This window comes from Vanacampus margaritifer, chromosome 7 (assembly GCF_051991255.1).
Source record: "Vanacampus margaritifer isolate UIUO_Vmar chromosome 7, RoL_Vmar_1.0, whole genome shotgun sequence".
NCBI lineage: Eukaryota > Metazoa > Chordata > Actinopteri > Syngnathiformes > Syngnathidae > Vanacampus > Vanacampus margaritifer.
Genome location: NC_135438.1, coordinates 789,699 through 817,643, shown reverse-complemented (window position 1 = coordinate 817,643; position 27,945 = coordinate 789,699). Strand labels below are relative to the sequence as shown.

Below are 27,945 nucleotides of genomic sequence, written 5' to 3'. Positions count from 1 at the left end.
AATCGACAACAAGCATCCAGTGTAACGATGCTTTTTTTTTGGGGGGGGGGGGGGGTCTTGTTATGCATGATCAATACAGATGTTGCCGCAGCGCCACTAAACGAGGTTGGAGAACAGGAAGGTGGAGGCCTTCAGCTCATCTGGCTCCGGAACGTCCAGGTTGACGTCACCCGAGCCAAAATGGAGGCCTCCGAGCGTGCCGTACTTTGGCTGTGGCTCGTTCCCGCTTTCTTCCCGCGAGGGGAACGCGGTCACCAGGTATCCGTCCGCGCTATCGGGGGCTCTTTTCTGAGAATACGACCAGCGGCCGTCATTTAAAGTGTGGGCGGCCTTGACGGCGTGGCTCGGGTGCAAGATGGAATCCGCGTTCAGGGTGGCGCCGCCCAGTCTGGGGACCCGCGGGTCGGCCGTCGCTCCCGTGGAGGTCGAGGGCAGCTCCAAGTCCAGGTCGGACCCTCGGCCTCTGGGGATGTGGTACTTGCCGGTGAAGTCGTCAATGTTGAGGTCCGAACGTGTGAAATCCACGTAGCGGCCCAAGTCGCCGTCCATCGCCGTCCTGGACCTCCCCTCAAAGCCAGAATGAGTCAAGTCCTGGTCCAAGTCCAGCCCGGGCAGCGGAATGCCCGAGCCGCCGTGCAAGGACTTTCTGAAGTTGAGCGCGGTGCCGTCCACGTCCAGATCTGGACTTCTGATCTTGGCGTTGGTTCCTGCCAGACCCACATCTGCTCCGTTGAGGTTGACGTCGTCCATATCCAAATACGGCATCGTTGGCTTCAGGTTTGGACCTCTCACATCGGGGAAGCTGAGGTCCGGACCCTGCGCACCTCCATTCAGGTCCACGTCGTACCCTTTCGGCATCTTCACGTGAGGCTTTCTGTATCGTGCCTCTGGGGCGTTCCAGTCCATCCTGGGCGCTTTGAGGTCCAAGTTTGGCAGGTCGGCTTTGGGGGCGTCCCAGGATCCTTTGACTTTTGGCGCTTTGGCATTCACGTCCATGTTGGGCCCTTTGAGCTTCCCGTGATACTTTGGGGACCTTACGTTTGGTCCTGACAGCTCCACATCCGGAACCTTCACATGTGGCTTCCTGTATTTGCCCGATGGTCTTCCGAAATCCACATCTGGCGCATCCATGTCAAAGTCTGGACCGTCAATTTCTGGTCCGTTCAGGGTTGGCAGATTGACTTTGGGAAGTTTCATTTTGGGCATTTTCATTTTTGCTTTGGGTGAGCCCACTTTGATGTTGGGACTGTTGATGTCCAGACCACCTTTCAATTTTGGTGCTTTCAAGTTTAAGTCCGGAGCGTTGACGTCCATGTCTGGACCATTGAGATCCAAATTTGGTGCATTCAGGTCCAGTTTGGGGCTTTTCAGGTCCAGTTTTGGCATACTCAAGTTTGGCTTCTTGAGTTTCCCACCAACATCAAGATCCAAGTTGGGTTTGGCACCTTTGAGGTTGACATTGGGAGCGTTGATGTCCAGATCCGGAGTATCTAAATCGACATCCAAGTCCGGACCTTTAAGGGTCGGACGCTTGAATTTGGGCATCTTCAGTTTGGGAAACTTAAATTTAGTTTTCGGTGATCCAATATTGATGTCTGGAGTTTTCAGATCTAACTTAGGAGCTTTAAGGTCTGCATTGGGTAAGTCCAAATCCGGACCGTCAAAGTCACCCTTTAATTTTGGAGTTTTTAGTTTGAGATCTGGACCGTTCAGATCCGGCAAGTCCAAATTTGGCCCTTTGAGGTCTAATTTGGGACTTTTGAATTTGAGTTTAGGCATTTTCAGATCTGGTGCGTTGATTCCACCGTGGAGATCAGGACCACTGAAGTCCAGGTTTGGAGAATTAAGGTCCAGGTTTGGACCATCTATTTTGGGACCATTGAGATCAAAATCTGGCACGCCCAAGTTTGGCGTTTTGAACTTTCCATCAATATCGACATTTGGCATCCCTAAACCGGCGTTGGGACCTTTGAGTTTTAACGCGGGTGCGTTCATGTCCATGTCCATGTTCAGACCATCCAGGTCTGCATCGAGGTCGGGACCTTTAAGGCTTGGACGACCAAATTTAGGCATCTTTAATTTGGGCATCTTCAGTTTTGCCTTTGGCGAGCCAACGTTGATGTCAGGAGTTTTCAGATCTAACTTGGGACCCTTAAGACCTGCATTCGGAAAGTCCCAGTCTGGGCCAGTAATGCCACCTTTGATCTTTGGCGCTTTCAGGTTCACGTCTGGACCCTGAAGATCAGGCAAGTCCAAGTTGGGCTTTTCGACATCCAGCGTGGGGGTCCTAAGATCAAGTTTCGGCATTTTCAGGTGTGGTGCATTCATGCCCCCATGAAGGTTAGGAGATTTGAGGTCTAGGTTGGGACCGTCTATCTTTGGACCATTCAGATCAAAATCAGGCATGTTTAAGTTGGGCTTTTGAAATTTGCCAGCAATGTCAACGTCTGGCATCCCTACATCGGCTTTGGGACCTTTGACTTTGAATTTGGGTGCAGTAAGGTCCACGTCCAAACCATCAACATCTGCATCAAGGTTAGGACCTTTAAGGCTCCGACGCTTCAATTTGGGCATCTTCAGTTTTGGGAACGTAAATTTGCTTTTGGGTGAACCGACGTTAATGCCGGGAGTTTTCATATCTAACTTGGGCGCTTTAAGGTCGGCGTCTGGCAAGTCCAAGTTAGGGCCGCGGATTCCTCCTTTTAACTTTGGTGCTTTCAGAGTCAGCTTTGGGGCATGAACATCTGGCAAGTCCAAATCTGGGCTTTTGAGGTCCAGTGTGGGGGTCTTAAGACCGACTTTAGGCATCTTAACATGTGGTGCATTTAACCCACCTCGGAGATTAGGACCATTCAGGTCAAGGTTAGGACCATTGAGGTCATAATGAGGCATTCCTATATCAGCTTTGGGAGTTTTGAGTTTGTATTTGGGCGCGTTGATGTCCACGTCCAGACCATCCAAGTCTGCATTCAAGGCAGGACCTTTCAGGTTTGGACGGCCAAATTTGGGCATCTTCAATTTGGGCATGTTTAGTTTGGCATTTGGCAGGTCAACGTCTGGCGAGTTCAAATCGAAGTTGGGAGCTTTAAGGTTGGCGTCCCAGTCGGGTCCATCGAGGCCACCTTTCAACTTTGGAGCGTTCAGGTCCCAATTTGGGCTTTTTAGGTCCAGTTTGGGGGCCTTGAGACCGAGTTTAGGCATTTTAAGATCGGGTGCGTCGACTCCACCTCGTAGATTAGGACCACTGAGGTTCAAGTCAGGAGATCCGAGGCCCAGGTCAGGACCATCGAGATCATAATCAGGCATCTTCAAGTTTGGCCTTTGGAATTTTCCATCAATATCAACATTTGGCGTCCCTAAACCAGCACTGGGACCGTTGAGTTGGAATTTGGGTGCGTTGATGTCCATGTGTCCATCCAGGTGTCCATCCAGCTCGGGTCCTTTAAGGCTCGGGCGACTAAATTTAGGCATCTTTAATTTGGGCATGTTTGGAGCATCCATGTCCAACCCGGGACCTCTGAGGTCCAAGTCAGGACCATCAAAGCCACCTTCTATCCTTGGACTATTTAGACTCCAGTCAGTCGTCTTCAGACCTTTCATGTTTGGCTTGGAAAGTCGGACATCTGGGCTGGAAATGTCCATGCCAGGCAGATCCTCATCAAAGTCTGGGACCGCAACCGTCGGTAACCCAAAGTTTGGCATGGAGAATTTAGGGGCTTGGTACTTTCCAGAGAGGACCTTCGAGCGAACTGCTGGGGTGGGCACGCCGCCCCCCTGGAGTTGAGCCTTTGGCAAACCGAAATCACCTCGGATTCTGCCGGCTTTGCCGTCAAAGTCGCCCGAGGGGCCGTCCACATCTAACGCGGACCCCCGAAGACCCAATTGGCCACCGCTGCCGTTCGGATCAAACTGGGGCGCATTTAATCGAGATGACGGTCCGGCCAGATGCATTGTGGGAGATATGTCATAACCGTCCGCGTCAAATTGTGCGTCGCCGTTAGAGAGGTTGTACATTTGCAACTTCTTGCCAGCGCCGTCGAAGGCCAGTCCGGCGTCCACGTCGTCTCCGTCGAGATCAACTCCAGAGCCGAATCCGGCGTGCGCCCGATCCAGACTGGCATTTACCGGCTGACTGCGACCGTTCAGAAGCTGCGGCACCCGAACCCGTCTGCCCGCTTTGGGCTGGCCCGCTCCCAGAGGCGGGAGGTTCATGTTGGCCCCCTGCCCAAAAGCTCCCGAGGTGGCGGCGGCGGCGTGGTTGATCTCCGAGTCGGCGCTGAAACGCCTGACCAAGGCGTTGGGACTCAGGCGTCCAAAGTCCACCCCCAGACGGGGTAAGTCCGAGTCTTGCTTGGTCTGGAGTTTGGCGGTGCGAGGCAGCGACTGCACGAAGTCTCTCAGGCTGTCGCCGTCGGACGCGTCCTTGCGCATGAAGCGCTTGATTTTGGCATTGTAGAGTTTGCTGTAAGAATCGCGCAGCATCTGAGAACACACGCACACAAATTGGGCAAGTCTGAGATCACGTCAAGACCGATCCCAGAGATCGGTCGCGGTGAGCCTTCGGTAAGATACGCCAAAGTGCTCGTTAACGAGAAAGTAGCAATCGGTATTTTTAAAAGGCTGCAAAGCAGCAACATGCGCGCCTACGACGGCGTATTCGGACCGCGCATAAATATTGGTTTTTTTAGAGGGCGGAGGCAATATTCCGTGAAAATTTGTTGAAAGTGGCAAATTTGCAAGAAAAAAACCTCAGAAACTTCGGAGAAATACACGTAGCGCACGAGTCGGGTGTTTGTGCCAAAACTTTTCGTTCAGGTTTCCAAATAAGGAAATCGAAATTGCTTGAGCGGAGATGAACCGAATCATGTTCAACATTGACGCCTAAACAAAGACGCCACACGCTGAGGATCAAGCATTTAAATTCATTTGTTCAAATGTGTACGTATTTACTTGTACATTCATGTTTTCAGAATTATTATTTACACATTCATACTTTTTTTTTTTGGTACAAGTTGATGTGTCGAATCTGCTGCTCTCCGTCATTCACTTTGCATTGACCTAAAGAATGCTGGCTTGTGATTGGTTAGTGTTAGTCAGCTGATCAGGAAGTGCTGTCGCTCGAGCTGCCGCGTTTGACGAGTCAAGTCAAAATTGAGAATGAATCCGTCTCCATTCCGTCTTTTCATTTTATAAACACGTCCCATAAACCACCAACGAATCCTCACATGAGACGAGAGCTGCACTACGTGTATTTCTGCTAAGTTTCAGAGTTTTTTTCTGGCAAATTTGCCACTTTATAAAGTCGGATATTTGCAAGTTTTTTCTGGCAAATTTGCCACAATTTTATCAAGTGGCAAATTTGCAAGGTTTTTTTTTTTCTCAGAATTTTGCTCCTGCACTTTTTAGGAGTACTTTGGTCAAATGAATTAGAAATGATAGTCAAGTATTCTGGATCGTAGTTTGTTGTACGTTCAAACTCTTCATTTGTAAACACTTGTGACGGGGCACGTCAATCTGTGCCAGATTTTGTCTGTTTGCGGTTGACGACGACTTTACCGTTTCAGGACTGACGGCAAACTGGTCGAGATTGCCCAAACTCTTGCTGAAGTTGTTCCTGGTCAGCACTTGGATTCTGGCGTCGTACGGCTCCATCAGCTTCAGGACGCCCATCACCTCCTCTTTGGACAGTTGGTCAAACTTGATGGTCGCCCCAACCACTTCGTCCCCTGAGGAAGGAAGACACATTTTGGTAAAAACCAATTGGGAGGCCAGCGGACAAAATGCCTCAAAAGTGCTTAAGAACTCCAAATGAACGGAAAACGCTTCAAATCAAAGTGGACGGATCGATGAAATGTCCATGTTCTGCCCACAAGCAGTGACAAAACCCAATTGTCCAAAATCTTGTTTCGTCCATCAGTCTCGCTCGCATACGGAGTTCAAATTTCGTGGCAATAATGCAAAATCGAAAGGAGAAGTTGGTTCTTGCAAGGTTTGCTACTAAAGCAGCCAAGATAACCAACCAACATGGCTGACTTCCTTTTTCCGTGTTTTTATTCATGATAGAACTACTAAGTGAAACTGGATTCAGGGGCTCAATTTCCCCCCAAATCACTAATAACCAGCCTAAAATGGCCGCTTCAACCCAAAATGGCTGACGCCCTGTGTTTTTTTGGCCGTAGCTTCTCGAGACTTTGGTGGGGTCCCCTCAATGATGAATATGTTGACCACAACGTCCTGATGCCGAGTCAAACTGGTTGCAAATGGCGGCTTGCAAACAAAACGCCAAAGCGCGCCCGTGTCTTTTGGGGCCCGCCTTTTTTTGTGGGTCTCCTCGTTGGAGACTTGACCAAAGCCGCTTTCTCACCTTCCTTCAGCTCCTGATTGGTTCCGTCCATGTCGTCGATGTTGGCTATGACCAACGCGCCCCGCTCGGACCGCTCCAGCGTCAGCGCGTCCGAGAGGCGCCGCCTACTGAACAGTTGAGTCTCCTGCGGGGGTGGAAGGGGGGGGGGGGGGTTTAAGGTGTGAAATCTTCAAACATCAACATTCAAAAGGACGGTTTTGTGACGTTGGGAACGTTTGCTACCATTGATGGTTGCGGATCTCGTGTCACCGTGAACTTTGAACCTGTGGGACGAGACACAAATTAGTTTCAAGTCTTGAAACGCGAAAACATTCATTGGTCACTTTATTCATTTTGAAAAAACGTCAACCCATGTTTATAAAGTTAACGCTAACTGTCGTCATCGCATCCCTGGTGTTATCATTCGTTCTTTTCGACACCATAAATGATCAAAATGATGACCTCGCTGTTCAATTTTGGACTTTTTGGTGGCTCTTGCTATGCTTCATGTTGCAACTGCTGTCATGGGCTCATTCGTTCTAAATTTCTTGAGGTGTTGACGTATGAAATGGCTGCTTCGGTTCAAAATGGCCGCCTTTCTAGACTATTTTGGGCACGGCGCCGAGAGACTTTTTGTGGGTCTTGTTTTAATAGACGTTCCATTTCATGTCGAATGGTCCAATTGTTGTTAAGGCTTATTTTTTTTCTTTCTATCTTTTCCTGGGGCACTTGTGAGCGTCTTCTTGCTGGGGCACACGTGTTGGGGACCCCAAAAGTCGAAACATTTTCACAGCGCCTTTGCCAAAACTGAAGCCTATTTTAAGAAGTGCGTGCGTGCGTGCGTGCGTGCGTGCGTGCTGCCACGTGGGAACGCCGGCCTCCGTCAGGAATGCGCGGCGGAATGTCAGCGAGGAAAACGAGTTTATCAGGAGCGTCATCGTGTTTTGGGGCGTTTCCCTCCCCCGCTGGAGCTCGGGGGCACAATCCGGAGTTTTCTTTTTTTCTCCATTTGATTGTTGGTGATTAAGTGGAGAATGCGCACTATGTGCTGTATGCGCCGCACAAAGATTCAAGAACACTCCTTGCGGTTGGAAAAGGATCACAAACTTTTCCGAGTGTCAATCAAAAGTCGGCGTGATTCGCTTTGGATGTTTGTTGAGATGAGGTACCTAATGAAACGGCCGCCGAGACAATGAATGACAAAAGTATTGGGACAGCTTTCCTTGGAAGATTTGAAAGAAAACGTCTTCAACATAAATGTTGACTTTACGACCTTTTGGCTTGGCTCCGCCCACAACCGCATCGGCTTCTGCAAGGACGTGCCGGGCCGCGTCGTCCAGATGGACTTGAATGCAAAATTCGATTTTCCGTTGCGGTTTTGCAGCGAAACTCAACAAAGGCAACATCCGTTCGGCACTTTCGCCTCAAAAGTGTCAATCCAAGTCCGTTCAATCGTTTGTCATCAATAGGGAAACGCATCTTCACATAGTTGAGCGAGGCCGGCGCACGTCCACCACAAGGACAAAAGTATTGGGACAGCGAGATCAACTGAAAATGTCAACTTCTATGAAAGAAAAGCACTTTGACAACAAAACACAACACTGCTGTTCCTCAATCTTCACATTTTCAAATATGACACTTTTGTTGCCAGCGATCAATATCGCAACCGATTGGATTGTGTTCACTGAACAGACAGTATCAATATTCATTTTGTTTTATGGCATTTTCTTGACATCGGTCAAACTATACATTTTTATTTCTTTGTGGAAAAGTATTTCCAGTGTCTTCAAATACATGATAGCCATACATTTGATTATCTAACAACTAATTGATCAGTTGATCAATAATAATAATAATTAATAATTGAAATCACAAATACATTAATTAAGACAAATACATTTCTTTGAAACGCTATAATTATGCAAGTTTTTTTCGGAATATACAAAATGTATTAAATGAGTTGTTTTAAATTTTAAATTAAATTGCACACCAAAAAATTGTACTAATAAACCATTTTTAACGGTTATGCTGATTTTGTACTTGTGGAGTGTAATAATTGAAACTGTAATTGAATTTTGACTAATTGCACATCCCCTACCTTATTCATTATTCGAATCATTTTGTTTTGTAATTTAATAATGATACAATTTGGTTTTATTTCCCCAAACTTGAGCACAATATGACGTGAGGTAACACAAGTGTACAATAATGAATACTTGACTTGATAAACAACAGCCACTCGTTTAGCTCATTTATGTTTAGTTCAATTTGTCAATATTATAACTCTTATTTGTGTTTTTACTTGTAAAACTGAAGACAAAAATCCACATTTTTACCATACTGCAATCATGTGGTGTTTTCCAACGCAGATGGCAAAATATCGCAAATCCCAAAGCAAAATCACGCTCAAATGCTAACAAGCTAACGCGCTAACCACGAAAACAATCTCACAATCTCACAATCTCACAGCAAGTGCAAGCGTCAGAAAGCAAAACGAAACAAATCGCAGTCAACGTTGTGAAGAAGGCGGGAAAAGCTGCATTCGCTCGACTTTTCTTGCCAACTTCTCTCACTTCACGACAACACACTCAAGTCACTTGCACAGGAAATGTTGGAGCACAAAATCCAATCCGCATTTTTGGAGCACACAACAACAAAACGCAAACTGACCTGACGCAACATCCGCGCGCGCGCGTGCCTGAGCGGGAATGCGAGGCGGCGGCGGAGGGCAGGTGGACAACTTCAGCACCTGGAAGCAGACAAACAGGTTGCACGCGCTGCGCTGGACACGCCCCTCACGCGCACACGCACACGCACACACACCAGACTGATGCACTTGCGCCAGAAGCGCACACACTCCGACGATGGGGTTTTGGTGTGTGCGTGTTTGTGTGTAACCGCCACGCCCTGTCGGGCGTTAATTGTGGGCGTCGACGGTGAGTCATCGCGATTGTGCACACGCGAGCGCTTACGTAACGTCGAACTTGTGCACTTTTTACTTTTTTGTTTTGTCAAAATTTGATATGATCACCTCCGGTCGGTGTCCCAATATTTTATTTTATTTTATTTTGGGACTTTTTGTTTTGTGGCTGGCGGGTCATCAGCGTTGGCCGCCGCGTGACCTAAAGTCAAATTGTTGCTCAAATTTGTTAAGAAATCGGGAGCAAATTTTTAGGGTAAGGCTTGAAATGTTTTTCAAGTGGCAGCACAAAAGCAAAAATGGTGGACTTCCGGTGGGTGTGGCTTCTTCAGTCTTTATTTTGCGGGTCTCCTCGTGATTGGCATGTTGGGGGCCGAATTATTATTAATTTATTATTCCACTGGTTAACAAAAATTTGGGGTGCAGAATCCAAATCTGACCTTATTTTTTTCTTCTTCTTTTGTAAACTCCAATAGTTTTTTGCAAATCAAGATTCAATTTTTTAATGCAATCTTTTGCAAAGTTGTATTTTCAACAAAGTGTGTTTATCGCTGGCACTTAAAATAGCAGGCCAATATATAGACAAATGATTTGGATTATCACAATGCGAACTATGGTATTGGGTGGAAAACTTTTTTTTTTTTTAAACCTGAAAAATTGTGAGAAAAAAAGAATAAAATAATATTAAAAAAATGTATAAATAAATATATTATTATATACATTACAAACAACATGAATGTAAAATTAAATTAAATAATTAAAATAAAAAATCAGTTACCAAAAATTGTGTTAAATCAGTAAAAAAAAAAACATTAAAAAAAACTCATGCAACAGAAAATGGTAAAAATGTTGGCCATTATTATTATTAAATTGTTATTATTACATGACATGCAACAGTAAATGGCCAAAAATTGTTGGCCAGTTTTTTAAAAAAAAAATTAAGTGAGGTGGCTGCAAACAAAACGTCAAAATGACCTAAAAGTCAAGATGCCTTCCAGAGTTGAATTTCCAAAAACAAAAAACTGTGCCGACTTTGACGACTTACTCCCAACATGTCGAGGACGAACGAGCAAGCTTTTCATGTGTACACAAGAACAAGTTTGTCTTCCAACATGAACAATTCTTTTTTTTTAAACACGCAAAAATTGATGTCACTCTCTTGACGTTAGCGTCATGAAAGGGCAAAGTCGGGTGTTGCGATGGAAGAGAAGTCACTCGGTGACTGTCGCAATATTTGGCGCATTTTCAACCCTCTCGTGACAACTTTTACAAAAAGCAACAAATGCACACCTTTTGCGTGCTATTAGAGGCCCAACATAAAGCAAATTCACAAAGCTTTTGATTGCATTTTCCTTCATGGGGGCAGCACTTCATTACCACATCACGTCCATTGACACAAATACTGCAGCTCTGCTTACCTTTTGAGTCCGAGTGTAGTTTGGCAGCGAGACTCCGGCCGGGTCTTAAAGGTGACTCTGGATATTCAGCCAGCTGAGCTTCCAGGTCGTGAGCAGAGTTGTTGTGAGGGTGGGATTATGCAAATGTCATTGTAATCAATCACAGCGGGGCGCATTTTCTCAAACAGCCACGCAAGAAAAAAAGGGTTGATCTAATTTCACACTTGAGGGGAATACACAAATAAAATCAAATAAATGAAAAAAAATAAAAGAAAAAATAAAAGAAGTCACCTTTGCACCGAAACAATCACGTTGCCCTTCAAAGCTTCAAGTGAAATATTTCAAGCGTGAATCAGGGGTCGGCGACTGTTTCCTTTCCCATAAACGAGGCGGCTCGCCACTCCTTGTTTGTACTTTGTGCTTCGGCCGGCGTGACTCACAAGAAGTTTTAGAATCTCCACGGCAACGGCAAGTAACAACATCGAGCACGTGTGCCGTCACAAAAGGGATCGCGGCACCAACTTGAGCCGTCTTAAATGACAGCAGACGAGAACGCCGCCAGACAATGAATGCACACCCTAAAAAATAATCATCCAAAATGACTGAAAGTGAAATCCGCATCGTAATTCGATAGGTTCTAATTTTGAGACACATTTTAGTTTCCACGTAAGCCTTTGCGTGGCGTCACGCCAAAAAATTGGCCAATGTTGACCGAGCGGCCACAATGTTGTGAAACGGCGACGTGGCGAAAAAAAAGTCTTGTTCGGGAAAAGATTTGACTTGCCGTTTGGGGGGAAGCCGTTCGTGCAAGACAGCACATCAGGAAAGACACGTTTGTGTTTATTTACAGACGTTTCCTCGTTCGTCACTCCGACAGATTCCGGAAAAATCCACTCGCGAGGTCGTCGTGATTGTTGGTGAGCCGCCAAAATGATCCCAATTCGAAATTTGCAATATTAGACATGACGCATATCGGAAGGAAAAGACATCCCAAAATAGGGCTGGGTTTACAAAAATAAAATAATCGATATTGAATCGATTTTCCTTTTAAAATAATCGATTCATAAAAACATGAAACGATCATTTGGATCTTTTTTTCCCATAAATTAACAAGCAAATTGAATTTTAAAGGCTGATTTGTTTTTCTTGAAATTTACTGTTTGCATGAATTTTATACATATTTTAGTATATAATACATGTTATCTTCATTAATAAATAAATCATTTAACCAGTTACTGCCTCTGCAAAATTGAATTTGTAGTTTAATGTTTGTGGAGCTTTTTTATCATGACCTTGAAATTTAAGATAATCAATATTGGATTGAAGTGAAGTGAATGCAATCGGGGGGGAAATTGAAATCAAATGGAATTGAACTCTTGTGAATCCAAATCAAATCGATACCCGGCCTTATCACAACAGTCAATACAATGTGATCAATGTTCAGAATTTGGCTTGGAAATTCCTCCCCCTCCAATTTGGATATTTATTTATTTTTTGCAACAACAACTAAAGTATTTTGTTCCAATGTATTTCTTCATCTCGAGTGCCACATTGTACAAACGTGAACGTCCAGCGGCATAAAAAAAATCCGAAAAGGCCAAAGGTGGCCCGGGTGCCGTCAAAGTGGGCCCGGTGTTGGGGTCGGGGTCGAGGTCGTCCCCCGCCTGCCGAGGAGCCGCTGGAAGAGCGAGTCTTCCTTCTGGCAGAGAGCAGCAGGCGTGTCAAAGTCCGCCACCTTCCCGGCGTGCATCACCAGCACACGCTCGCACTCCATGACGGTGTCGATCCTGGCACACACGCGCACACCAGTCAGATCGATACACCAGGATTTGGACACGGGTGCAAATCTGTAGGCGTCCCAATACTTTTGTTTACACCTTTGTCATTTTTCCCACTTTCCAAAGATGTCTCAATATTTGTGTCCAAATTTGACGTTCGTGTGTCATTGTTTTGGTCCCAAACGCCCCCCCCCTTAACGCCGCCGCCGCACTGACCTGTGCGCGATGGTGAGGACAGTGTGGTGCCGGAACCTGTCGGCGATGGTCTTCTGCAGCAGTTTGTCCGTCTGCCGGTCCACGCTGGCCGTGGCCTCGTCCACGCACAGAACCTGCGGAAGGGACCCTCTGTCACCACCGGCGCCGGGCGCGAGCGCAAATTCGCCCTCTGACCTTGGCCTGGGTGAGCAGCGCTCGGGACAGACACAGCAGCTGCCGCTGGCCCAGAGAGAAGGTCCGGCCTCGGTCCCGGAGCTCAGCATCCAGACCGCCTGACGGGCGCACAAAAGTGCCTCGTCAAAGCAAAAGCACGAGAGACGTGTGGGAATGTGGGAATGTCGGAATGTGGGAATGTCGTCCCTCACCCATGGCGGCCACTGCGGAGCTGAGGTGACACTGGTCCAAAACCTCCACAAGCTGCTGGTCCCGGTACTGCCCGCAGGGGTCCAGATTTTCTCGGATGGTCCCGCTGAACAGGAAAGGGTCCTGAGGGATGATGGCCAGCCTGGACCTGCGGAGGGCGCCGTCGTCCATTTACAAACATCGAATCCAGAAAACGCTCATACACATTTGGAAATTCAAATTCTTGTTGCTTTTCAACTTTGACCTTAAGCGATTTGTGGATTTATTTATTTATTTTCCCAGTTCAAGGCCAATTGCAGCAAAAATGGAATCAGATATGTTGCTATCTATGTTGCTTTTGTCCACAGAGTTTGGAAGCAATCTGCAAAAAAATGGATGGAAAAAGTACGACATGTGACCCTTGACCTCGGTCTCTAGACATTGGCATGTCCACAGATGATCTCGAGCTGTCAAAATGAATCCATTAATCGTCAAGTAATCGATAATCAACTATTTTAATAATCCAGTAATCATTTAGAGCCATTTTTCCCATTTGGATTTCAGCATATCAACAGTAATTGTTGACTGATTTCCATATTTGTGGAGTGTAATCATTGAAAATGAATTTCCGTGACTTGCACAGCCCTAGTTTGGGTGCGGATTTGCGAACGAGCGAACGAGCGAACGTTGATCGGACCTGAGCTGCCGCAGACCCACGCTGGCGACGTCCAGTCCGTCCAGGACGATCTGGCCTCGGCTCAGCTCCGCCATGCGGAAGAGCGCCGCGAACAAGGACGACTTGCCCGAACCCGTGCGGCCCACAATGCCCACTTTCTCGCCGGCTCGCACCGCCAAGCTGACGCCGTCCAAGGCGTTGGGAAGACCTTCCCTGTACGCCAAGACCACGTGGCGGAACTCCACGCTTCCGCATTGGGGCCACGACGGCGAAAGCTGAAAACACAAAAGCAGCGCTGAGGCGCTTCCGGTTCCGAGCGCAGGTCCGCACGGCCCGCCCGCGTACCTGCGGGTCCTGATGCTGAGGTTCCGCCGGGAGCCGGCTGGAGTATTGGTGGGCTCGCTCCACGCTCACCAGCTGCATTTCCGTCTGCGTGAAGGCGGAGATGAGGCCCGACAGCAGCGAGGTGACGGTCAGCGCGTACGACAGCGCCAAACCCACCAGGCCTGAAATGCGGGCCCTCGTTTCACTTACTACTTTCATTTCGGGACCCAAATGTGGTTGTAACTCATTCACTGCCATTTTCAGAAGTAAGAAGATCATATTTTGGCTACAATTTATGTGATATTGTCATTATTTTTCATGTACAATTAATACCTTTAACTCATTCACTGCGATAGCCGTCAATGGCAGTGAATGAGTTATTAATTGCACATGAAAAATAATGACAATATCACATACACACACGTCAAGTACCCCAAAGTCAATCTAAAGGATAAGCGGGCTATTTGTAGCGGCGGCTCACCCGGGTCGGCCACGCGGAAGTGGTGCTGCACGACGGCGGCGGCGGCGAGGCCGGTCACCACGGCGACGCCGACGAGCTGCAGGCGGATGTCCAGCCACTGCGCGGCGGCGCTGCTCAGGAACGAGCAGCGCTGGTTCTTGTCCAAGCGCCGCACGCTCTCCTCCTCAAACCTGACCACAGCACACGAAAACGCCAAACGGCTCAGCGACGGCGCTTTGGGCTCGGCGCTTTGGGCTCGCCACTTTGGGCTCGCCACTTTGGGCTCGCCACTTTGGGCTCGCCACTGCCGCTCATTTGGACTCACAATAATCATCAGCAGTCATTTGAATGATTTTGAAACCACGATTGTGCCAGCGCGCTCTATGCAGATTCCAAGCGTTTTCTAAGGAGTGTCAGCTGATTACAATTTTTAATCGCAATTAATTGCATGACTTCAGTAGTTAACTCACAAAGTTTTTATCTTCTTGTTAACATAAAAGTAGAAAAGAATGTTAAGCTAATAGAAATATCATACTTCCGGTGGCTGAGGACATCTCCTGACATGTCCTGTTTTGACCCCACCCCTTATGTCCAAATATGGACTTCATTGATACAGTAATTTCTTAATAATTCATAAAATTTATTGAAGGTACTGTACAAAAATCTATTTGAAAAAAGGTGTGATATTGATTTGCGTGGGTAATTTTTCTGCCACTAGATAGCATAATTGCATTCGTTCTATGGCTATAAAAACATGGAACCTACCATAAGAAAGATTAGAGTCTCTTCTTTCATCAGGAAAAAAAATGTATATTTGTAATCAGCATTACAATATAGCTAAGTTTCATCATTATTCACAAATCGGTTTAAAACTGAGGGAGAAACAGTTTTTTCTCAACATGGGCCGCGGTTGATCTCTTATACTCTGCTGCCACGTGCTGGCCGTTTTTGTAACAACCACCATTGCTTCAACCGTTCTGTGCAGTCGAGAGGCTGCATCAAAGCCTTCTGTATGCTCCAGCATAAAAAACAAAAAAAAACATTAAAAACGTATAAATACGTCTTTGGGACACACACAAACATTTTAAATAAAACGTATTTATATGTTTTTGGGAGCAGATGAGTCAACACAAACCTTTTTTTTCCAGCACTTACCTGGCACAGCTAAGACTGGCCCGAATGGTGGCGAGGCCGGCGAGCGTCTCCGAGAAGTGAGAGTAGACGGGCGAGAGCGTGACGCTGCACAGCCGCTTGAGCTCGCGGGAGGTGTGTCGGTAGTAGGACTGCGTGCGCCAGTAGAGCAGCGCCAAAGGGGGCAGCGCCAGCAGCAACCAGGGCAGCGCCAAGCTCATCACCGCCAGCGTGCCCAGCAGAGCGAAGACGTTGGCCAGCAGGATGTTGAGGACGAAGGGCAGGCTGTCGTCCACGCTGTACACGTCCGACGAGAAGCGGTTGAGGACGTGACCCAGCGGCGTCGTGTCGAAGAAGCTTACCGCGGCCTGCGGGCGGGCGCGAGCCGTGCCGTCATTCACGCTAGTCTTCATTTTAGCAGACATTTTGACATCCAAATATCCATATTATGGATACCAAATCAGTATATTTTCGTCTCGTCTTCATTAGTCGACGAAAATGCATACTGATTTAGTCATACTTAAGTCTATTTTTAGTCCGGTGAAAAATGTGTGTTGAGTCACTGTTGATGAAATTATTTTGTTTTCTCTGACGAAATGAACACTAATTCAAGCCCAAACCGAAAACCGTATTTGACGTATGAAGGCGTCGGTGGCAGCGAACAGTTAGAAATACAAACGGCGGCGAATGGGTTCAGAGCTGACGTTCACCTTGATGACGCGATCCAGGAGTCTGTCGTGGATGGCGGCGGCGGCACAGAGAGCGCCGTAGGCGAAGAGGAACGCTCGCAGGGCGGTGAAGACGCTGTTGGCTCCCGCTATGGCGCCGTACACGCCCAGGTAGAAGCGCACCTCGCTGCTCGGGTCCGGCGGCGGCGATAAAGGAGACCTGATGGGTTTTCGGTAAGTCACGTGTGGAAGTTTCAAGCAAGTCCAAAGTTACTGTGGCAAAAATCAAATCATTTCATGTTTTCCCAGATGAAAAATTAGGGCTGCACGATTTTGGCCAAAGTGATGATTGCGATTAGTTTTGATCATTGTTGTAATCACGATTATTCAGCATGTTAGGAAAAATAAAAACATTTTTATCCCACTCCTTTTAAAAAAACAATACATACATTACATACAAATAACTTCTAAAGAAATGCTGAATAATTGAAATGGGGTCGGGGGGGGGGCAGTTTAACAAGGAATTTAACAGTTTTAGACGCGAGTCGAAATGATCAGTTTTCAATCACTAACACAGTAGTAAAGTTAGCATTGTAGTGTTGTGTAATGTTTATCTTTATAATTAATTGTTGATTAATTAGGAATGTAACAATGAATGGCAATATCACAATTTTAAAACTGCCACAATATCATCGTCGTCATGTCAAGACATTAAAAGCAGCACATCTGTTAAAAATATCCAGTTGATTTCCATTTGTGCAGTTCTAGCACCCTCTGGTGGCTAGTTTTTTTTAGTGCAGTTTAATTTTCACAAGGCATGTTTTGGCCCTTCTGTGTTTCAAATCCACACTAAAAGTCAGATGAAGGTGAACGTAATGTGCTTGTGAACGGGGCCAATATGTACAAAAGCACAATATCCGGCTTTTTTCTTAAATATATATATATATATATATATATATAGCCAACCTCCCCACAATATCGCGATTATTATCGTATCGTGAATTTCACATGGTATCGTATTTGGATATGGTTCCATCCCTATAGTCAGTGGGTTCTTTTTTAAGTGCCTTTCGGAGCACCTTATTAAGAAACCGATGGAGAACATGACTGCAAGCGCAAATGCAAATATTCTGAACACATGCTCACATTAAAGTTGCGCCCGAGTAGAGCAGCAGGCGAGGCGAGTCCACGTCGCGGCAGCAGGAACGGTTGCTCCCGGCGGACGCGTTGCTCTTCAGCGCCCCGATCCAGTAAGACAACCACCAGTCCGACGCGTTCTTGGAGGCTGCGTCACAACACAAACATCTGCGGCAGCCTTTCGACAGCTACAAAATCCGTCCCACGCCAGACAACTGGATCAATAGGTTTTTTTCAGGGGCATTATTATTATTATTCGTAGTCAAGGACGCTGATAACCATTACTCGGAGCTGATATTCATTTGCAGAAAAAGAGAAAATATTGGCGGTAAAATAAAACAAAACCTACAAACTCAACTCTAAACTTGTTTGAAATGCCTTTAAGCATATGATTATTATTATGATCAAATTTGGGGGTTTTATTCTTCGACAATAGACATGATTTGTTCCTGACAAAAAGTTCAAATGTCACTCAAATGGCTCAACTAGTATTTAAGAGCCACCTTTAGCACACTTCAAGTTGATGAAGTGTTGCTCAATTGGACTTTATCTCAGAATTCTGACTTGTATCGCAGAATTATGACTTTAAAGTGAGATTTCTGATTTTATTAGTGCTACTATTATTCTCACTTTAAATCAGAATTCCGGCATTAAAGTGAGAATTCTGAGAATAAAGTCAGAATCCTGCCAAGCTTCTTTTTTTTTCTCCCTCTTCACTAACCCTAATCCTCTTCCGTACAAAAGAATGACAGCGCCGATTGCTTTCAACACGACACGCTGGGAGAAGCGAGCATCAGATGCTAAAGCTCACACAGCGTTTTGGTTGTGTACTAGCTCGCCCGTCGGCGCCTTTCGCACGTGACGGCGCCTTCGGAGGTAGCACAAACCTTGCATGGCGAGCAACGACAGCAAAACGGCGCTGGCCAGGACTCCGCCCATTGCCGCCCAGTAGGCGTGGTACACGTTCCACGATAGGCCTCCCGCTTCCTTCTTCTCAGAGTCCAAACATTCGCCGCCGCCATCTTCCAGACGAAGCTGTTTGGGGGAAATCTGCTCTTCTTCTTCTTCATCCTCTTCTGTTGACACAAAAAAGGTACCAGCGTCACAATGAAACCATTTTCAAAGAAATATCTGCACTTTGTGCACCTTTTTCTTTGCTGTCGTGCTTCTTGTTGGCTTGGCTTGCTTCGGCTTCGAGCAAAGGAAGGATTTCTGCAGGCGAACCTGAACGCAACAACGGAGACCGCAATGTCACATTTGGTGCCCTTCACGCTGTCCGGAAAAGACGGCATTCATTTTGCCTTTTGTGCCAGTGTTGGGTAGAAACGGCACCGACATTCCAGCCCACGAGAGGGCGCAGTATCATTTGCGCATGCGCTTCATCACTTCAAATTTGAAGCAATCAGATTTTAGGCGGGGTTTACGATCGAGAGAGAAGTCCAAATTTAGAGCTGTACTGTAAAACATGCAGTGGATTTAGGACCAAGAAGAAAAGGCAGAAAAGGCCCCCAACTATAAATTCTAGTAAGCCATTGATTGCTGCCGCAGAGCAAACTCACTATGTCCAAATATGGTCAAGTTCCTACAAGTCGATATATATATATATAGATTTAAAAAAACAAAACAATTTAACTTAAACCGGCTGTTTCCATCTTTGTACTATTTTAACTCATTCACTGGCAGCCATTTACACTGAAGCAATCCCCTTCGCTCCCGGCTGTTTTACTGGATTTTGACTGATTTTGCAAGGCCCACAGAATATTGTGTTCTATTGCTATAAAAACATGGAACCTACCAAAAGAAAGATTAGAGACTCTTCTTTCGTCAGGAAAAAAAGTATATTTCTATCTGTTTCCATTTTGCAGCAATTAGCATTAGAATATAGCTCAGTTTCATCATTATTCACAAATCTGTTTAGAACTGTGGGGTAAATAGCTTGTTTGCAACATGGCCCTGGTTGATCTCTTATACACCGCTTCCCACCTGCTGGCCGTTTTTGTAATAACTACCATTGCTTCAATCGTTCTGTGCAGTTGAGAGGCTGCATCAAAGCCTTCTGTATGTTCTAGCACAGGAATCACAAATTCCGGTCCTCAAGGTCCGCCCATTAGCACACGTGATTTATATAATCAGCTCATTAGCATGCCTGATGACAATCCTGATCTTTAGTATCAGGTGTGCTGGTAGGTGGAAACATCTAAAACCTGCAGGACCAGAATTGGTGAACCCTATGCATTTTTAAAAAACTTATAAATACGTCTTTGGGACACTTAAAATAGAACGTATTTATACGTTTTTGGGAGCAAATTGGTTAATAAGCATAATAAGTTAGCATTCTTTTATCATATTAAATTATCGATTGAAGGTATCTTTTGTGTGGCGTTGATGTTGACTGTGCAATGTCAATGATAGCAATATTGGACTGCTCAATGTCGTATGGATTATGCTAAGTGCACCTTGTGCATAACATAACCATCATGAATAAATGCTAAAGTTTACCCGTGCTAACGATGGTGCCGTTGTCCATGAGGACGACCGTGTCGGCGACGTGCGCCAGTTCCACGCGGTGCGTGCAAAGGATTCTGGTCTTTCCCGCCAGCTGCTCCAGGATGCACTTGCGCATGAGGTGCCGAGCCACCTCGGCGTCCACCGCCGCCAGCGGGTCGTCCAGGAGGTACACGTCTTTGTCCTGCACGCGCCAATCGACACATTCAAGTCACGTTATTGTTTGACGTTCCTTTGGTTGCGGTTCGGATGTCAAGAGCGCCTCACCATGTAAACGGCCCTGGCGAGGGCCAATCGGGCCTTCTGGCCTCCGCTCAGTGTGACGCCATTCTCGCCCACTTCCGTGCGGTCGCCGTCTGGCAAAATCTGTCACGAGTTGACACAACACTTACAATAATTACAGAAAAGCAATTTCTGTGCATTGTGCTGCTAACGTAATGAGATTTGCAAAGTATGGAATGCACAATTGTTACCACATAAACATGTACCGGTAAACTGTCTCTTATTTGGGGAATTTGGTTGCAAATATGGAATCATGGTCCGTTTGGAGGATGTGAAAAATACTTGAGCGTGTGTTACGAATGAGCTGAAGATTTGGAAGTTGGAGTGCTTTGAATTGGTTGAGCATCATGGAAAGATTAACCCAAGTACTGTAGACAAAATACTGTATGTGCATTTGTGTGGTGATTGTCATGAAAAATTGAAAAATGACAAATGTGGACTTAAGGGCAAAGTGGGAATGTTTAGAAATAGTTGTGGTAATGCCCTGAATGAGTTAAACTCTTTGAAGTTGGAATGAATGAAATTAGGAAATGTGGAAGGATTCTGTAAATTTGTTAAATGTCTCAATTGATTCATAATTCAACAAATAAAGCAATGTGGAGGGATGTGTTCAATTTTGAAAACATCTCTTTTGTTTTGGCAACTGTCAGGAACAAATGTTGAATTACTGAAAAGGTAGTCTAGTAGTTTCCAATATGTCAGACGAGCCTGAGCAATCATTAAATATGGTAATGAGAGAACCTTTCTCTGCGGATTTGATTGTCATTCAAAGCAGGAGGACATCTTCAATGTGGTAAAAATGTTCAATTTCAGTCATGAATTTGTGTTTCATAAAGTGTGGAGTGAAAAATAAAACAGAACTCAAGAATTTCTGAATGAACTGAACCATTAGAGGAGGAAACGGATTGGATAACATTGAAGGTTCAGGTACATTTGCTTTGGATAAGGAAATGTGGAATTTTGAAAAGTGAGAATTTGATACTTTCCAATATTTCCCAAACGAGCTGAACATTTTGTCGATGGAAAGGTTTGAATAATTAGTGAGTAATAGTCATTTGATAGGTTGAGACATGTGTAAGGATGAAAAGTTCGGAAAATATCTTCATTTCAATGGAAATGTGCATTTGTAAGAAAAGTGGTAATTAGCGGAAGGTAAACAAAAAGAAAAAGAACATTGTTGAAGCTTGTCCGTGTAACAAGTTTGCACTTACAGCGAGGTCGTCGGCCAGGGCGCAGGCCTCCACCACGGCCTGGTAGAAGGACGCGTCGAAGCTTTTGCCAAACAGGATGTTGTCCCGCACGGAGGCGTGCTGGATCCACGGCTCCTGCGCGGCCAGGCCCAGGCCGCCGTCGCGATCCGCCACGTACACCACGCCGCTGTGCCTGCCGGAGGCGCAGACGCGGGCGTCACGTGCCGAAGACCAGCCGGCCTGGCAAGCGTTTGGGCTCAAAGGCCACATTGCATTTGGAAAACACACTACTCATTTGGACAACAAAAAAAAAAATTCATAACCACTTTGTTTTATTTCTACCTCATTTCAATATTTGAAAATTATTTTGTATTTTACCAAAATCATCTGTAATGAAATATTTCACAATTTGAATTGTAGCAATTGTGAAAAATATCTAATTACTAATAAATTATACATTAAATCCTAATTAAACCAAATACTTTTTAAAAATGTAACAATTCTACCAATATTGTATGTAAGGTTGTTTATTAAAATAGGTAATAATTCATGCAAATGTTTTGATGTTACAAATTACAAATAATTGACCAACTATTTCAAAATCAATTTCCCCAGCATCTTATGTCAAATGACACACTGTGGCGCCACCTAGCAGTGTAAGCCGGAAAAACAGAACAAAACTGACATTTTTATAAATAAATCTTACTTTGACCTTCAGAAGGGAGAATTTAGGTGTCACAGCAGTTAAAAAACATATTCCTTTAAAGAATAACTCTACCTATGATTAAATAAAGACATGAATATAAATAAATATACAAAATAAATGTTAAAAAAGATAATTATTTAAATGATTATTAAACCAGATATTTCTTTAATTTAAAAAAAGGTAACATGGTATTTTATTAATATTTAAAATTGTATATAGTATTCAAAAACAATAACTCTTACTGTAAATTTAAAATGATCTTATGACACTTTTTATTTATTAATTAGTCTGTCTGTTGTTGCTTTACCTGTTGAGTTCTCCGGTAATGGCTGCCAGCAAGGAGCTCTTTCCGCAACCCACCTTTCCGACCACCACAGTCAGGGAGCCCTAAAAAACAGCACACGCGCATGAACGGACACAAACGTCGTCATGGCAACGCCGTAGTTGCAAATCGTCTGGCGTTTTGTGTACCTTTCTGACATTAAGATTGAGGTTCTGCAGTAGCAGCAGACGTCCACAGGGGGCCCCGTCTTCCGCTTCAATGTCCCCCTGGGGCCCCTGCCAGCTGAACGTGCCCCGACTCAACAGCACCGCCGTGTGGTTGTCTTCAGGCCACACTGCAGATCAAACAAACAAACACTACGGCATCACAATACGCCAGCTACGAGATGACGACAGATGTGACGTCCTGACGGCGTCGGCGGCGAGAGGCGGGGCCTACCCAGGGCATAGTGGGCCTGCAGATTGCGGTTGGTGAGTCTGAAGAAGCGCTGGATGCGCTCCAGCGACACCTTGGCCTCCAGGATGCCGTTCAACACCCACGGGAACGCGTTGAGCGGGACGATCAGCATGCCCACGAGCGCCAACGTGGTAAACACCTGCAGGGGGCAAACCAGCCGTCAATGGCACCCTGCAGTCTACGCGTGGACATTTTTGTTTTTAGCATTTGGCCTACATTATACCTTAAGGAAGCAAACAATGTTTATTTGCAATTTTTGTGATTAATTGTATTTGCAAGTTTGTTTATACTATTTTTAAACGTATTTGTTAGTCAAACATGTTGTTTACACCACATTGTCACTCCCACGCACACATTACGAATGCTTGCACACAAACAAGCGTATCAAAGTTGTTGCGCTTGCCTTGGCGGCGGTGAGCTGGTGTCCCAGGAGCACGTACGTGAGGAAGGTGAGGATGCAGATGAGGACGGGCAGCGCGGCCCACGTGTACACGCACATGGCGTCCAGGTACTTGACGGTTCGGAGGTGGGACAGCTCCCCGCGTCGACTTTCCGCCACCTTTCGGGCAAAGTGGTCCTCCCAGCCGTAGAACTTGATGACGCGGATCCCAAACAGGATCTCAGTCATCAGCTGGTACCACATGGACAAAAGTATGGGGACGTCTGTCAAATCACCAAATCACGATTCCCGCGGAGGCCGTCCGACCCCGGCGCTTTTCCCGCCGTTTGAAATTGGAGCTCACCTTGACGCGGGCGTCTTTGTAGCGGAGCATGTCTTGGTTGTTGCTGAGGATGCGAGACGCGAGAAACTTGTTGAAGGGGACCAGCAGCAAGGCCACGCCCAGACCACCCAGGAAGGCCACACCCACCTGTAGGGCAGCAAGTGGAGGCGACTGACACACACACACACACACACACACACACCATCTGTTGGGGCCAGTCCCGCACCTGCACATAGAGTAGGTAGAGGGCGATGGCGAGCTGGAAGGGGAGGCTCCACAGCTCGTGGAAGCTGTTGAAGAAGTTGACCACACGGTCCGTGTCAGTGCTCATCAGGTTGACGACCTCCCCCAAGGCCAGGCGGGCCAGACCGGCGCCGCCCACCCGCAGAGCCTTGCCATAAATGGCCGACACCAGGGCGGCGCGGACAGACAGCGCCACCTAAAGCCATGACAACAAAATGGATATTACTTCAAATTGACAGTGTCTAAAATGAACAAACGTCAATGAATTAAGACTCAGTTATGGATTGAATTCGTAACAAATCTGCAAAAATGTTAATGATCATTGTTTCACAAAGTTGCAAACGTATTGTGAAAAAAAATGCAAATATGAGAGGTTTGCTTTTACGGAGGACGACAGTAATCTGACAATTCTGAAAAAAGAGAAAGGTTCACCGCACACAGTTGAAAATTGAGCAACAATTTATTGACTTACACGACACGTTTTGAATCGGAATTCATCAGGCTAAATATCCAATCATTCACAAGGCTATTTTCTTCTCCATTTTAGTAATCTGACAATATTTGCGGATGAAAGTCCAAGGATTTGGTGAATTTTACATTTAACAAAGTCTCTACATGACTAATTGATGATCAAAATAATTATCAATTGATTAGGTGTCGCTTAATCACTGTATTTACAATAGTTTGCCCTTTCTTATTTAACTTTAGAACAGAGAGAAAAAACTTTTACATTTTTAGGGCTAACATTTTTTTTCCCCAATGTCACCATCTTAGTCTTTTGTTGTAAAAAAAAAAAAAAAAGTAAACATTGCAAATATCAACCTATAAGCGCAGATTGTAAAATACCTAATTGTCTGATTAAACCAATTAATCAACTAGGCCCTAAAAAATTGCTTAAATAACAATAATAATAATAATAATGCATGGGATTTACAGTATATAGCGCTTTTCTAGACACTCAAAGACTTTACAATGAAATGGATACATTATTCATGCACTTACACATCCAGACTGTGGTGACGTTAAGCTACTTAAGTAGCCACAGCTGCCCTGGGGCAGGCTGACCGAAGCGTGGCTGCCAGCGTGCGCCTACGGCCCCTCCCACCACTACCAAACATTCGCACCTCCCATACACTGGAGGCAATGCGTGTCAAGTGCCTTGCCCAAGGACACAACAACACATGACTTGGGGAGAGCGGGGATCCAACAGCAAACCTTCTGGTTACTGAGCGACCGTCTAATAAAAATAAAAAATAAATTTAAAAAAAGGTCAAACCTTGCACACTTGGAAGGCGAAGATGTTCTGGAGGACGGCGCAGAGGAGGGCGCTAACGAAGAGGGCGGCGCAGCACCAGGCGCCGTTGCTGACAGGGGCTTCCTCGTCCTCCATGAAGCCCACCAGGAGGCTGAGCAGGAGTGGTCCACAGAACCTCAGCATGTTCACTGCCAGCTTCAACACCCCCAGGGTGTAATAGCGCCCCCCGAAGGCCACGTGCAGGACGCGCAACAGGCTCACGTCGCCGTCCAGCTCGGGCAGCTCCTCCCCAAAGTCATGGATGGGCCGGGGCCACGGGTCGGGCGCCGCCCCCCAGCGGCACGTTGCCCAGCTCTGGTGGAAGTGGCGGCGAATGACGGCGGTGCGCAGGCCGCAGGGGAGGTGGTAGACGCGGGCCGCCCGGTCCAGCTCGCCCCGCTGTCCCCGTCGCAGCAGCGGCGTCAACCACAGGTAGAAAAGGCGGGAGAAGCAGCCGCTGCCGTCCTCCGCCACCATCTCGCCCGTGTCCTCGGTAAGCAGCGGCGCCACGTCCTCGTCTTGGACGTGCAGCGCGGGTTCTTGCGCGTGTGGCGGTGGGCACGCTGCCCCCGCGAGGTAGAGCGGCACAGCGAGCGACCGTCCGGCGGCCAGAACCAAGCGTGCCAACTGGAGGGGTTCGCTTGCTGTCACAGGCGGGGTTCCTACACAGTCCAAAAGCCAGCATTCGATAAAAAATTTGTATTTTTTTTTTGTTGGGGTCATATTCCAACTTAGTTGAAATACTTGGGAATTGAATAATGTGACTTTTTTTTTTTTTTTTTTTTTTAACAGAGACCAGATTTTTTTTGTCAAACAATTTTTGAATTGTTTAAAATGACTTGATTTGTTGTTAATCTCTGCATTAAAAAAAGAAAGAAAGTCAAATGCCATACTTTGGAGGTAGATCACAAAGGTGACGACCAGGTGGGGGACGCACAGAAGCAGGGACAGGATCAGCTGCAGAGGCCCCCGTGTCCACTGCGGGAGGACGGCCACTGCGCCCACGTGGACCAGCCATGCCAGGGCACCGAAGCCGCCGGCGAGGGCGTCCGGGTACATGTCGGGCTGCTGCGCCGCGACCGCCAGCGCCACGTGGGCGGCGAACAGCACCGACACCAGCGCTGACGACAGCAAGCGCAGCATCCGGCCACAAGGGGGAGACGCCCACACGATGTTGCCCCTAACGTGTGAACATTCAGAGTGAATATACAATTGTGCTGATAATCATACAATGGTTTCCACTAGGGCTGCGCAATTAATCAGATTCAGATTACTGTGCTCTCCTTTTAGAGAATTCGACAAATGACACGAGTTCAGTGTTTGTTTACCTGGCCGCACCCATGTAGAAGGCAGCGAGGGCGGCCATGACGGTGTGTGGCAGGGCGCCGAGGACCAGCTGGTTGAAACACATCCCCACGTGTCCATCCTGCCACAACGGGAACGGTCGCTGCTGGTCCGTGTGGCAAAACTCAGCCAGCAGCGCCGTGGGCCCGAAGCCCTCCATACCACCCTCTACTTGACCCACATCTTTATCTACAAACGAATACAAAAAACGAAGAAGTGCAGTTAGGTTCATTCGAGGGTATTTACATCTCAATCAGGTAATCGGTGTAGGAATGACAACTGTTTGTATATGTACCTCCCCCTTTTTAAAGTGAAATTCAAGGGGGGAAAAAAATCTTTACGGTCTAAACCAGAGGTGGGCAATCTCGGTCCTCGAGGGCCGGAGTCCTGCAGGTTTTAGAGGTTTCTCACTTCCAACACAAGCTGATTCCAATCAGCAGGATCGTTATCAGGCTTATGCAGAGCTTGCTGATGAGCTGATCATATATCAGCTGTGTTGAAGAAGGGCAACATGCAAAACCTGCAGGACTCCGGCCCTCGATGCCCACCTCTGGTCTAAACAGTACAGTTGACAGGGCCCGGTTACACTTATACATACATACATACATACATACATACACACACATATATATACACACACATATATATACATACATATACACACACACTGTAGTTCTAGATTTTTTTTCCCCGTTTACTGAAAATCCTTAGCCTCATTTAGAAAGACTACCTGCCATTTTGTAATGTTCGTCCATTTGTGTTTCTATTTATTTTCAAACACATCTAATATGGCTCCAAGTGTGATTCTTATTCATGTCTGTTGGCGATAGATCACATTTATTTTCATGAGGTGATGGAAAACGACGTCAAACCTGAAATTTGTATCGAAGTTTTAAAGCAAGCGAACAACATGTTTTTTGTGTTTAGCAAACAAATGTCGGCACCTACCATAAATGATAAAATAGATGAAGAAGAAACTGGACTAATTCGGGAAACTGCCAAACCGGTTAGACTCCAAAAGTAAACATGCGGTGCGCTAAAATAATAATGTTTGCTAACACAAGGCGGTGAGTTACATAAATATTAAATATGTATTACTTACCTTCGTTGCTTTAATAATCACGTCAGACAAACACACCATGACGGGAAATGAAATAAAGGTAAAATAACTGAATAATCTGTCGCTTATATATGACGCACCAGAGGTTTAAGTTGTTTATACTTCTATAGATATATATATATATTAAAATATGTATTACTTACACCAGTCGTTTACCCACCCCAAATGACAAAAAAACACACACACACACAACTCGGTCGTGAAATTAAAAACTTCATCAGCGTTCCTTTGACAGAAGTCTGTCGCTTACTGATGACGTAAAAACAGTTACCCAGTCAAGCGTCTCGTTCGAAAACGAGGACTTTCAAGACATATTTAAAAAAATTTTTTTTAAATCGAATTAGCTTTTATGATCATATTCACATTTATACAAAATTAGTCTCACCACATACATTGTTAAACAACGTA

General features: G+C 46.0%; 2 protein-coding genes across 10 annotated transcripts; both read right to left on the bottom strand.

Annotated features, from left to right (window-relative positions):
• Window positions 1-44: 44 nt before the first annotated feature.
• Window positions 45-11,943, bottom strand: LOC144054802 (uncharacterized). 3 transcript variants are annotated; one of them, XM_077570106.1, is made up of 6 exons: window positions 10,682-11,943; window positions 9,014-9,092; window positions 6,587-6,627; window positions 6,365-6,488; window positions 5,557-5,726; window positions 45-4,482 (listed from the first exon to the last, which is right to left on the bottom strand). In XM_077570106.1, the coding sequence occupies exons 3-6, from the start codon at window positions 6,587-6,589 to the stop codon at window positions 97-99; spliced, it is 4,683 nt and encodes a 1,560-aa protein (XP_077426232.1). In that variant the 5' UTR covers window positions 6,590-6,627; window positions 9,014-9,092; window positions 10,682-11,943; the 3' UTR covers window positions 45-96. The 3 variants fall into 3 exon arrangements, with proteins under 3 accessions (XP_077426232.1, XP_077426233.1, XP_077426234.1); XM_077570107.1 differs by lacking the exon at window positions 9,014-9,092; XM_077570108.1 differs by lacking the exons at window positions 6,365-6,488; window positions 6,587-6,627; window positions 9,014-9,092; window positions 10,682-11,943 and having other exon boundaries at window positions 45-4,462; window positions 5,557-5,705.
• A 156-nt stretch (window positions 11,944-12,099) lies between these two features.
• Window positions 12,100-27,817, bottom strand: abcc10 (ATP-binding cassette, sub-family C (CFTR/MRP), member 10). 7 transcript variants are annotated; one of them, XM_077570110.1, is made up of 25 exons: window positions 27,681-27,817; window positions 26,402-26,606; window positions 25,967-26,253; window positions 25,056-25,735; window positions 23,763-23,975; window positions 23,558-23,683; window positions 23,218-23,445; window positions 22,797-22,953; window positions 22,547-22,692; window positions 22,383-22,462; window positions 21,391-21,562; window positions 20,165-20,263; window positions 19,892-20,081; window positions 18,539-18,616; window positions 18,280-18,468; window positions 17,402-17,540; window positions 16,298-16,475; window positions 15,612-15,955; window positions 14,478-14,647; window positions 14,018-14,178; window positions 13,694-13,947; window positions 13,020-13,165; window positions 12,829-12,926; window positions 12,655-12,767; window positions 12,100-12,507 (listed from the first exon to the last, which is right to left on the bottom strand). In XM_077570110.1, exons 2-25 carry the CDS (start codon window positions 26,575-26,577, stop codon window positions 12,279-12,281), a joined length of 4,653 nt encoding a protein of 1,550 aa, XP_077426236.1. In that variant the 5' UTR covers window positions 26,578-26,606; window positions 27,681-27,817; the 3' UTR covers window positions 12,100-12,278. The 7 variants fall into 7 exon arrangements, with proteins under 7 accessions (XP_077426236.1, XP_077426235.1, XP_077426240.1 ...); XM_077570109.1 differs by lacking the exon at window positions 27,681-27,817 and adding an exon at window positions 27,520-27,672; XM_077570114.1 differs by lacking the exon at window positions 27,681-27,817 and adding an exon at window positions 27,520-27,672 and having other exon boundaries at window positions 12,100-12,447.
• Between the last annotated feature and the right edge of the window lie 128 nt (window positions 27,818-27,945).